The 12,218-nt window shown below is 44.4% G+C and overlaps 1 protein-coding gene across 1 annotated transcript in view; it reads right to left on the bottom strand.

The window, feature by feature from the left end:
- Nucleotides 1–4,994: 4,994 nt before the first annotated feature.
- cacng3b (calcium channel, voltage-dependent, gamma subunit 3b) overlaps nucleotides 4,995–12,218 on the bottom strand; it is a gene marked incomplete at both ends in the record, with an annotated part of 94,198 nt that continues 86,974 nt past the window's right edge. Inside the window, one exon of the mRNA XM_084329086.1 lies at nucleotides 4,995–5,518. Within this exon, the coding sequence (XP_084185212.1) occupies nucleotides 4,995–5,518 (524 nt within the window). The remainder of the gene's footprint in view (nucleotides 5,519–12,218) is intronic.

The raw sequence follows: 12,218 nt of genomic DNA, 5'->3' as shown, positions 1-12,218 counted from the left end.
GCATGCCTGAAGGGAAACCCAAAGGCAGCCTAAACAGGCATAACACACACAAGCAGCATTCTGAGGCAATGAAGATGGTGTCATTTTGGTATCAATTATGAAAACTTGTATTTTGTAACAGTGTCGTTCCCTATAGAGCTTTTCAGTGGAATTGCGTTGCTAGGGAACAGCTTTGGTCCACGTTTATATCCTGTCAGATGTTAATGATCGGTCTATAGACCGAAAGCAACATCGCCAACCTGTATTGCCTCAAAAAGTTGCCCGTGGATCATCACCTTAAAAGCTGAGCTGAGCCTATACGAGTTAGCCTGGTGCTCACCTGCAAAAAAACTACCTAACATACAGGCAAACCTGAAAGCTAACCTGCAGCTACCTCGGGGCTAACCTGAAGCTAACCTAGCATTACAGATCTGGAGTACATATGAGCAGTAGAGTGTAATAAAACCTCCCTGTTCCCCCCGCTCATGTAATATATATATTACATGTAGCATGTTATGTCATTAGTTCAGCTGGTTTAAGAACGGTTGTTGCTGTGCAAATGTACTCCCCCCCCCCCCCCCCCCCCTACCCACTAACAACCCAGAAGGAAGCCGCTGCGACACTGAGCATAAAAAGCCCTTGTGTGCGCTCATGTCCTTTAGAAATTAAAAGCCTTTGTTTGGAGAAGAAGAGCAGGGGGGCAAGACTATGCACCCCCACCCCCTCCCACAAGCCAACTTCAGAATGAAGGCGGCTGTTGTAGCTAAACTTCCAAAGATTAATATTTACATGCGCCAACTTTATATCCCTTTATACTCCCTTTTTATGGCGTAACGTACAGTAGATAAAACAGCAGCGGCATGAATTGAACAGCGTTTACTGAGGTTTTTAACCGTTTTTATTATTATTATTTTTCATGATATTAATAATAATAGTAGTAGTAGTAGTAGTAGTAGTAGTAGTAGGCTAGTGGTAGTGGGTGTGATGTATCAACTTGTCAAACTTGTGGTGTCGTTTCACGTTATCCTTAATACAAAACAGTGTTTGGTGGTTTAGAGGTAAGAGAGCAAACACAAATGCAGGAAGATATATTTGTCTTTCTTCTTCTTCTTCCATTCTCACACTCGCACTCATTACTTACAGGCTCAGGAGGAAGGCTTGAAAAAAAAATGCAGTGACAATTCTTTACTTGTTACACATGTTACACCCTCCCCCAACCCTCTCTCCCCTCTGCTCTGTCTTTTTCTACTCATAAACCTCTTCCCCTCTCTCCTCTCCATCTCCCCTCTTCTCAACTTGTTTTTCCCCCCCCTCTGTTTTCTTCAATTTTCTCACACTATCAATTCAGCCTCTCCTCCCTGTTCCTCTTAAGAACACCCCTTCCATGTGTGTCTGTACATTTGTGTCTATTTGTTTGTGTGTGTACTGTATGTGTGGATGCATGTATCTGTGTGTGTGTGTGTATGTTTGTGTTTATGCGTGTGCATGTACCAGATGTTGTCTAGTGAGATGATAAATGTCTTAATTCAAGCTTTTCTCCACAGAAGATATACAACTTTAGTGGTACAGTATCTCTGCCTGACTGTATGTGTATGTGTGCATGTATGTGCATGCGTGTTAGGTTGCACATGTGTGCGATTAACGCTGTTCTGATGACTGATGTGATCTGATGACATCAGTGCATTTCCCCCACTAGCACGGACGCTAGCCAATGTGTATTTGCATTGGGGAGATGTACGCCGTTACAATGGCCTGATGACTCGTAGATGCTGTTTACTCATTTGATACGATTATGTGCCAATGTAAACGCAACATCCCGGAACATTGGAACAGTATTCCGATGATTAGCCGGTGTTGTGCCAAGGTACCCACCTCTTGCCAACATAGTATAGACATATAAGCAGTGGTGGTTATAGAAGAGGGCTTGTGACTGGAAGGTTGCGAGTTTGATCCCCAGATCGGCAGTAAAATGTGGAGCGGGGCGTATAGCGAATGAACTCTCTCCCTCCCTCAACACCCCCACTGTTGAAGTGCCCTTGAGCAAGGCACCTAACCTCCAACCGCTCCAGTGGAGCCGCTGAATGGGCAGCAGTGTCTGTGGTTTGTACCAGGCAGCTCCCAGGTGTAACTGTGAGGAGCTGTGAGTGTGTGAAGCAGGGCATTGCTGGAAAGAGAGAATCTGTGCTCAGCGAATCTACCCTGAATATGTAAAGGTTCAAACAAATCTCGCCAAATTAATCTCCCCGAGATGGTCAGCAGATCTAACTGCACATGTTTCCATCACACATAAAAAGGGAGGTGCTATCAGGGTTTCTGCATATTACAGCTAAATGTCATGATGGGTTTACACGTTTCCCCCGTGGCAGACACTCTAAATGTCACACGCTTTATGTGCTTACGTGATATACGATACAGTTTTATGTGTGCTTGAAATATGATACAGTCAGAGCTGTATGTGTGCCTGAGAAGTGATGTGACACCAACTCAATATATATGTGACAGCTAGATGGATCTATGAGCACTGTGAACTAAGCTGATGTGCGCGAGCGATTTCCCCTTGTCCCGTATGGACTGTGTGTTTATGCGTGTGTGTGTGTGTTTGTGTGTGTACGTTTGTTTGTGTGTGTACGCGTCTTTGTGTGTGTGTGTGTGTGTGTGTGTGTGTGTGTGTGTGTGTGTGTGTGTGTGTGTGTGTGTGTGTGTGTGTGTGTGTGTGTGTGTGTGTGTGCGCATTTGCATGCGTGTGCGTGGCGCAGTGTTTTGAGAGATAAAGTGGAGGAGAGGCTGTGAGTGACAGCTCAATAGATGCAGCGCGAAATCCTGTGAGTGATGTTCCGTTCCAATTCTCTGAGCATCTATCGCTCCTTATTGAGGGCCACGTTCTAATACGTTTCAAACACCACCTCCATCCTACTCACTCCTTTCTCACTCACCTTTATGGCTGTGACTACACTCTGTATCTAGGGGCTGATTTTAAGGGATTTTTTTTGGCACTAGTCAAGGTATTTGGGTTTTCGGCCTCTATCTTCATGCATTCTCCATTCAGTCATTCTGGCGAGTGAAGACAATTCGGAACCAATCTGGTCTCAAAAAGACGGAGTAGTAACGGCTAGTAACGTCGCCTCTCCCTGCGCGTTCGCTGCGCTGTGTCTCCAACTATTGCTCTGCTTCTGCGCTATACGGCACAATTCGCACAGTGCAATATTCTCCTCTCCTCAATGTCTCCCGAACAAACCGTATCCTCAATGAAACTCTGAGAAACCTCACTTAGTCTACAAGGGAAGACCTTTATCTAGCCAAGTAGCCCTCAAAAGAGATGAAGAAGAAAGAGAGGGTGAGAGAGAGAGAGAGAGAGAGAGAGAGAGAGAGAGAGAGAGAGGGAGAGAGGGTGGAGAGATGGTGGCGAGGACAGCAGTGTGGAGCGAGCTATGAGGATACAGAGGAACGGTGGGTGATGGACGGGCAGTGAAAGGCAGACGGACATAGACAGACAGACGTATTTTCAGACACGTTTCAGGTGTAAAAATAAATAAAAGAATTCAAGACTTGTGTGACTGAAAAAATAGGATTAAAAGGAAGCACCAATGATCTAACATTTACCATCTAAAAGATTTTCAATAGTATTATCATCATCATCATCATCATCATCATCGAGGCACACCCCCACCCACAAAAAAACTGATCCGCAGTTAGTTTATCCCATATCCCTGTGTGTCCCGTCGGTCACCACTACGGGAGGGGGGTTAGAAACATCTGATTCAAAATCAGCTGTCGTTCAGGGTAAATTGTACCGAGGATAGGGGTCAGTTCAGCTTCAATTCAAGGAATTCAGGAAGCGTACTTGCACTGTGAGAAGAATGCATGGAGGAATATAGATGAATGATCAATAATGAATGCTGCCATGAGTGGGCTGTCAGAAATACACTTTACATACTAGGAGGCACAATAATAATGACCAAGTACCTACAGCCGGAGCCAATACGGAACACGTCTCAGACCTGATGTCTCAGTGCAGGGAAGTCCTTCCAGAAAGGCTTCTACTTTGCATCCCTTTGTTCCCAGTGACACATTCAGTACAGTTTGACTCTCAAATCCCAATTTTTTTCCTACCTGCTTTCTACCTAACTCTAATTCTAATTCTAAAAGTTAACTTAAGAGTTAAATAGTATCGTGTTGCAAACACATCGTTCCTCTTTATTTCCTGGGGTACATAATCATTATTTGTGGCCTGCCGAAGTAAAGTGTCACAGACTGAATTGCAGTTCTAATTTACATTCTGAATCAATTGAATTAAGTGAATCGACCCCGATCCCCTGCGGTGTTGACTTCCTCTGATTTAAATAAAATACTGATCATAAGAAACGCCTGGAAGCCCCACAGCCGGCATGCCGAGCTGACCCTGACCCTACTACTGTCCAAAACGTCAGGAGGTCAAAGTTCACGCGAAGTCTCTCTCCTCTCTGCAACCCCCTCGAACCCCTAACCCCCTTCCCATCTCTTTTAGTTCACAATATTCTCATAGTGGCTCGGAGAAGTTGCCCCAAACATTAACACTGCATGATATGCCTTCATCAATTATTTTCAATGTTTTAAAAGGTGGATCTTGTCTGTATTTTTTCTCAAAAAGGCCAAAAGGCCAATTTATAAGCATAAGCATTAATGCCAATTTATAAACATAAATAGGGCCAAGAGAATACACCTTTACGTAAGGGATTACATGGCATGTTTTGATCCAAGAAAACCTGGCGTTGGGAACAACTTCTCCATGGAAACAGACCCTGCTACACACGGACCCTAACAGGGTTCCCAATTCACAGTTCAAAGGCTAAAAGTTCATAGTTCAAAAGTTCACAGTCGAATTTCATCAACCCGCCCCACCCTCCTCCCCCCGCCACTCCCTAAATCTGTCCCCTGCGACTCCTCTCCGCTTCCCCTTCACCCGCACCGTCGTTGTCATCCTCATCCTCTGATTGATATTCTGATCGGGGGAGCGATATCCATGGCGACGGCGCCTCTCAGACAGGCGTGGTCCTGCGGTTGGGGTCCTTGTTATAGTCCTTGGTGAGCGTGCTGCTCTGGAGGAACTCCCTCTCCGAGTTGAGCAGCCCGCCCATCCCTCCTCCTCCGCCGCCCGCCGTCTTGGCGCCCGCGGTGCCCGCCTCACGCGGGTTCAGCGTGTACATGGGCATCTCGGAGGCGGCGGGCCCCGTGTACCCGCCCTTCCCCAGCGGGGAGGCATCGCGGCTGGGCACCTCAGAGGAGCGCACGCTGGAGCGGCGCCGGAAGCGGTAGCGGTAGGAGGGGATGCGGCTGAAGGCGGACTTCTTGATGAGCTCGGTGCGGGACTTGGCTCGCTGCTTGCGGTGCTTCTCGATGAACATGTGCACGGCTAGGACGCCCACCATCTCGGCCATGATGAAGGAGAGCGCTCCGAAGTAGAAGGACCAGCCGTAGGAGTAGGACTTCTTGCTGTCGCTCTGACCGGGGTCGCCGGAATTGGCCGAGATGTAGACGATGATGCCGATGATGTTGCTAAGGCCTGGTGGGGAGAGAGAGACAGGTGGGTTGGTTTGTGAGTATATCATTTTGTATCTCTGAACAGAACAGATACAGAAATAAATAATAAAGAGTGGACACACTGCTTGACACAATAACCAGAGACACATAGAGGGAGGAGAGAGAGAGATAAAGGGCCTCTCCCTCTCTCTTTGCCTCTCTCTTTCTCTCTCTTTCTCTCTCTCTCTCTCTCTTTGCCTCTCTCTTTCTCTCTCTCTCTCTCTCTTTGCCTCTCTCTTTCTCTCTCTCTCTCTCTTTGCCTCTCTCTCTTTCTCTCTCTCTCTCTCTTTGCCTCTCTCTCTCTCTCTCTCTCTCTCTCTCTCTCTCTCTCTCTCTCTCTCTCTCTCTCTCTCTCTCTCTCTCTCTCTCTCTCTCTCTCTTTCATTCCATGTCATTAGTCCAGAACACAGTGCTCGGGCAGTGTGGCAGAACGCACCAGAAGCGGAACAATTAGCTGGCTGTAATTAGCCGGCATCAGCCCCGTACTATTGTGGTAAATAATTACCAATTTGGCTTCATGAATTTACTACAAAACCCAATGGGACCTCACAGATCCTGCAGAACAGCAACTACACTGCTTTGTTTGTATGTTGTGGTATTTATGTATGTGTATGTGTGTGTGTGTGTGTGTGTGTGTGTGTGTGTGTGTGTGTGTGTGTGTGTGTGTGTGTGTGTGTGTGTGTGTGTGTGTGTGCATGTGTGTGTGTGTGTCTGTGTGTGTGTGTGTGTGTGTGTGATTACACATCACCCTCATAGTGTATTACAGCGGCGTCATGGTATTCTTGTTGATTGATTAATCGCCCGCTGCATCCAATTTCCCCACACTGGCTTTTCAGACAGGCACTTTTGTGTGCTTTAGGCGCCTAATGGGGTCCTTCAGCAAATATTTGAGTGCCACGCTCATTTGTCTGATATGACCCCCCGGTTACACACACACACGCACGCACGCACGCACGCACGCACGCACGCACGCACGCACGCACGCACGCACGCACGCACGCACGCACGCACGCACGCACGCACGCACGCACGCACGCACGCACGCACGCACGCACGCACGCACGCACGCACGCACGCACGCACGCACGCACGCACGCACGCACGCACGCACGCACGCACGCACGCACGCACGCACGCACCACACACACACACACACACACACACACACACACACACACACACACACACACACACACACACACACACACACACACACACACACACACACACACACACACACACACACACACACACACACACACACACACACACACACACACACACACACACACACACACACACACACACACACACACACACACACACACACACACACACACACACACACACACACACACACACACACACACACACACACACACACACACACACACACACACACACATACACACACATAGAGGCAAAAATCCATTATCCCAATGCCATTATAACTTGCAGGTGGCATTTTTGTGTTTAAATAAAGTACAGAGTGAAGGTCTTGCCCGCAGAATTAGATGATGACATTGATCACATCGAAATTGTTGAACAGTCATTTGGCCTGTAGGCCTGAACACTTAAAGGGGCAGTTGACCCAAAATTCAATAAAACATATTTTCCCCCTTACCGTGCTGTCTATACATCCAGATGTTTTTGGTATTATTTGCAGAGTTATATCTGCTGTAGAGAAGCTTAGCGTTACCCCAATACAATGGTACTCGGTTTGTAAAAAACAATAAGCAATGTCTCTCTCATATAATACAACTTACACACCCCGTAAATGTAATTTAAAAGCCGAGTCTCATATCCCTTCTACTGGCCAGGTGTGGCTACACGTTTTGACAAACAAAGGCAGGTCTCAATTAGAAGCAGAGTCTACATTAATTATTTATCTGGTTGCCATTGATGCTGCGAAGCAGTTTATTTTAACCTGTTAATCTGTAGACCGTTTTCGCCTAAAGGTACATGCCTAAGTAAATGGAAGATTGCTCCACTTCTGCAAGGTCAATTTGCATGTTCTTGGTATCTAGGAACATCTAGGGACCTGGGGGTATGTATTTCCAGTGTCAGACATATTGTGTCTGTTACTAGTAATTATTAATTTTTTATTACTTTTTTATTATATTTTAGCATTTTTACAGCTTTTTCATGGTCACGCAGGACCGACAGAGGAGAGGGCGAACGGGAGGAGAGGTGGGGAGGACATGCGACAAATAACGTCGGGTGCTGGGATCGAACCCGGGTCGGCCGCGTAGGTGCGTGTGGCACTATGGTACGCGCCACATGGGCGCCCCATAATTATTCAATTGTAATGAATAAATTAATTATGATTAATTATGATTTATGATTTTGATGATGATGATCAAAAATGTATACGGGTAGGAGAAAATGCTCACTGAGCTCATTCACCACCTTATTGAGATCATGTGTACCAAAAATCTAAGCAAATGAACCGCGGGAAGATGATTAAACAGAAGGATTTGTAGATACAGTAATTAATGATAATCGACTTTAATTATAAATTCATATTTGACCTTGAATTTGAATTTGAATACTTTATTTTGACACAAATCGTATGACAAAAAAAACATTTTAAAAGACAAGACAATAACAGTGTCAATAACGCAGGTCAAAAATGGATAAAACACAATAAAGCCAAGGCTTGTTCCCATTGTGGTCCATACATGGAACATAAAAAGGCACAGAAACACAAATGGACATGTACACTGACAGGACACATTCTAATTTTTTTTTTATAAAAACACCTAACCTGACAACTCATACAGTTAACTAATGTTAAAATAAAATCCGCAAACCCTTAAAAGCAACTCATGATAAAAGAAATAAAAGCCAAGTTATGATAAAAGAGATAAAAAAAACATTTTAAGACCAATTTGAGTTGCTGCTGAGCCATGTTTTTAGGGCGGATTTAAATCCAAGAGGGGAGTTCAGGAGTTTTATAAATGTTGGCAGGGCATTCCACATTACCGTAGCCGAGTAAAGAAATTCATCTTTCCCCATGCATGTCCTGACTCTCGGCGGGACCAGGTCCGTGGGGCTTCCTCTTGTGGCGTGTTTGTGGACATCTCCTACTTTATTAAAATAATTGACTAGGTACTTGGGGACCGTTTCTTTTAGTACTTTAAAAACCAGTAGCATTTTAAGCTGGTGTACCCTTTCTTCAACCCTAAGCCATCCCAGCCTGCTAAAGTGGGCTGGCGTTAGGTGAGTCCTAAAGTGAAGGTTGTGCAGGAGTCTCACTAGTTTGTTTTGGGAGGTCTGGAGCTTTGTCTTCATTTGTTTTGAACTTGACCTTGGACCTTATTATGGCCAAATCATACATCTATGGATAGGGAAAATGCTCCTCTTTCCAATGGCAGGGTTGAATCTGGATTTAGTAATTTCTTGCGTTTTTTACGATAATTAGCATTTTCCGATAAATTTGTATTTCCTATAAATCGTATAAAACATCTGTAAAAATAAAAATATACACTTTGACTACTGTTTTTGATAGGGTTATGGTCTTTACTCTTGGCTACAAAAAAAATATTTAAAAACATTGACCTCTTAACATCCAAGGGCCCACATTTGGACGATTCTTTGCCGACCTCTAGTGGCTCGGGTGTGCATTTCTTTTAATACAAGAATTAAAGCCCTATTTGTTGCCTGTCGATTGCCCTTTCAGGTGACAAAATCCGTTCAGCGGTTCTCGAGTTACATGCCGATATGTGAGGCGTGCCCCAAAGTACGCAAAAGTACACATTACCACCCCCGACTCCCGGGGCTCTAGCTCCGTCAATCATTTGGCGATCTCGAAAGTCTTTGCAAAGGGTTGTAGCAAATGAGTGTGGCTTTCCAATGATACCCCATGATATGATAATTGGGGATCTAAAACGGTCTCTATTGATCGATTTATGATAAAGATTGTATGTATTTGTATTTATTAATAAAATTGGACTTGCATTGCAAAATGTGAGTCACATTTGCTAATCACCATGGTAGCGCAGAGAAAAAAGTACGACCTGAAATTCAAGCTGTCAGTTGTCAAATTTGCTGAACAAAACTCAGGAGGAGAAGTAGCAAGACATTCCTCAGTTGAACCCAAGAGAGCGAGAGAAAATATGTGGTTGGCCTAGATGCTCTGTCTCTCGAGTGAATGATTCGTAATTGATATGTGCCAAGTAATATTCATACTGATAAACAATTTGATAGTATTTCCCATCTTTCCTGAGCAAGAGTTTTGTGTGAAAGGAATTAAAGGCCTCTCCCATAGTCGGTGGTGGCGGGCGCCTTCTTGTACACTGTGACCTGCTGGGGCAGCGGACTGAGAGTGGGGGACACAAACCTGCTGGAAAAGCTGGTCAGGAAGACCAGTAACGTGGTTGGGGTGGAGCTGGACTCTCTAGCGGTGGTGGCGGAGAGGAGGAGCCTTGCTAAGCTCCACGCCATCATGGACAACCCCTCCTACCCACTACACACAGACTTGGCTGAAAGAAGGAGCACGTTCAGTGTTAGACTAAGATTCCCTAGATGTAACACTGAACGGCACAGGAAGTCCTTCATTCCGACAGCCATTAGACTCTATAATGCATCACTGTGCCTCACTGCATCACTAAGCACAGGGTGACAGTACAGCCTGGCGAAATCTTCCTGGACACGTTAAAAATGTTACACTTCTCACAACACACAAGACACTTTTCACTTTACATTTTTACACATATTACTGTACATTTTACTGTATATTTCTGTATATTTTTGGCTGGATAGTTGTATATTTAAGATTTTAGAATGTATATACATACCAGAATGTATATCCCGGACCGTATTTTATTCTTTATTCTATTCTATTCTTATTTTTAATATTATTATATTCTCATTCCTATTTTAGTCCTATTGACTACCTAATTGTTTATTGTTGTTCAGTGTGAGCGATCTGTAGTGCCGAATTTCCCTCAGGATTAATAAAGGATTTCTATTCTATTCTATTCTATTCATATAGACAGCTGTCCCATATATAGGCCGGTTGAGTTCAGTGATTGAAGCAAATAAAAGCTTGGGCAATTAATTCAAGTTTTACAGTATATTATTATGGGGATGTACTGTGGTAGAACACTGCATGCTGTGGTGTGGATTAAAACTTTTTGTCTCATGACCCCATATTTTGCCTGACTGACGATTCCTGGTTCAGAACTCCGACCACTAGGGGTGTAAAGGTACACGTATCCGTACCGAACCGAACCGTTTCAGTATGTACCGTACCGAACAGCTGTGTAGTGTACTGAACTAATACAACGGTATGTTAACCACACACACATGCTCACTAATATAATTATAATTTTTATTTTATTTACAAGTCGATTATTAATTTCAATATAGAATATTCGTTGACAGCCCTACACGTACAATTAGTTACTGCACACTACATCACCCCTGAGTGGAACATGGAAAACCAAACTTTCCCTCACTGTACCGAAAACACGTACCGAACCTTGACTTCAAAACCGAGGTACAGATACAGCCAGAAATAGTCATGGAACAACTGTTTTGGGGCCGTTTTGATGCCGTTTGGCATGGTTAATGTTAACAATGACCAGCGGGGGCGCTCTCATACAGCTGGTGACAACTGCCTGACGCACCGGCTTTTTGTTCATTCATTGGAAGCTCGAGTTGCATTCAGTTCCATTACAGCTGGTGACTTCATTCATACAGTAGGATGCTACAACGTCCTACAGTATGTCTACAGACTGCACGATTAGAATGTTGCTGAGTTAAAGAATGAATAAGTTAAACGTGTAAATTCAGCAGTCAAAGTGTATATATTAAAACGTGTCAAATCTAACTTCATTAGACGGCCGACGTATGGCTCTCTTGTCCATTCATTTCATCAGAAGAAAGCGTTAGTGTAATGCTTCTTGTTAACAATACGTTTGTGTACGCAATGTCGCTGATTAAAATAATTAAACCGTTAAGACCTGTCGCTCTCATACAGCTGGTGACAACTGCCCAACGCGCCTTTTTGTTCATTCATTGGAGGATATATAATGTATATTTTATTTATCTCGCACTGTGGTCTCATGGCTAGTCGTTTTCCCTCTCACGCGGGCGACCCGCGTTCGAATCCCCGTTTTTCAAATTTTTTACTTCTTCTAACGTTTTACTTCTTTCATGTCAGTTCATTACATTTAATTTATTAATGTCCAATATTGTCCAATGTGCCAAAAAACTGGAGATTCAGCGGGCGTTTTGACCCAATTGATCCCCTCTGCTTCAATCAATGCAAACTCTGGCAGCGCTGTGTTTGGGGTCGTTATCCTGGCTAATCAAATACCCAGCGCTCCACCTCTCTGTCAGGGACACGGGGGAGAGGTTTGGACTGCAGTACCTTGAACCAGGTTGTGGTCCAGTTCCACGTGTAAATTCAGCAGTCAAAGTGTATATTAAAACGTGTCAAATCTAACTTCATTAGACGGCCGACGTATGGCTCTCTTGTCCATTCATTTCATCAGAAGAAAGCGTTAGTGTAATGCTTCTTGTTAACAATAAGTTTGTGTACGCAATGTCGCTGAATAAAATAATTAAACCGTTAAGACCTGTCGCTCTCATACAGCTGGTGACAACTGCCCAACGCGCCTTTTTGTTCATTCATTGGAGGATATATAATGGATATTTTATTTATCTGGCACTGT

Source organism: Notolepis coatsorum (assembly GCF_963971535.1).
Source record: "Notolepis coatsorum genome assembly, chromosome: 14".
NCBI lineage: Eukaryota > Metazoa > Chordata > Actinopteri > Aulopiformes > Paralepididae > Notolepis > Notolepis coatsorum.
Note: the sequence above shows the minus strand (reverse complement) of the source record. Positions and strands in the feature narration are given on the sequence as shown.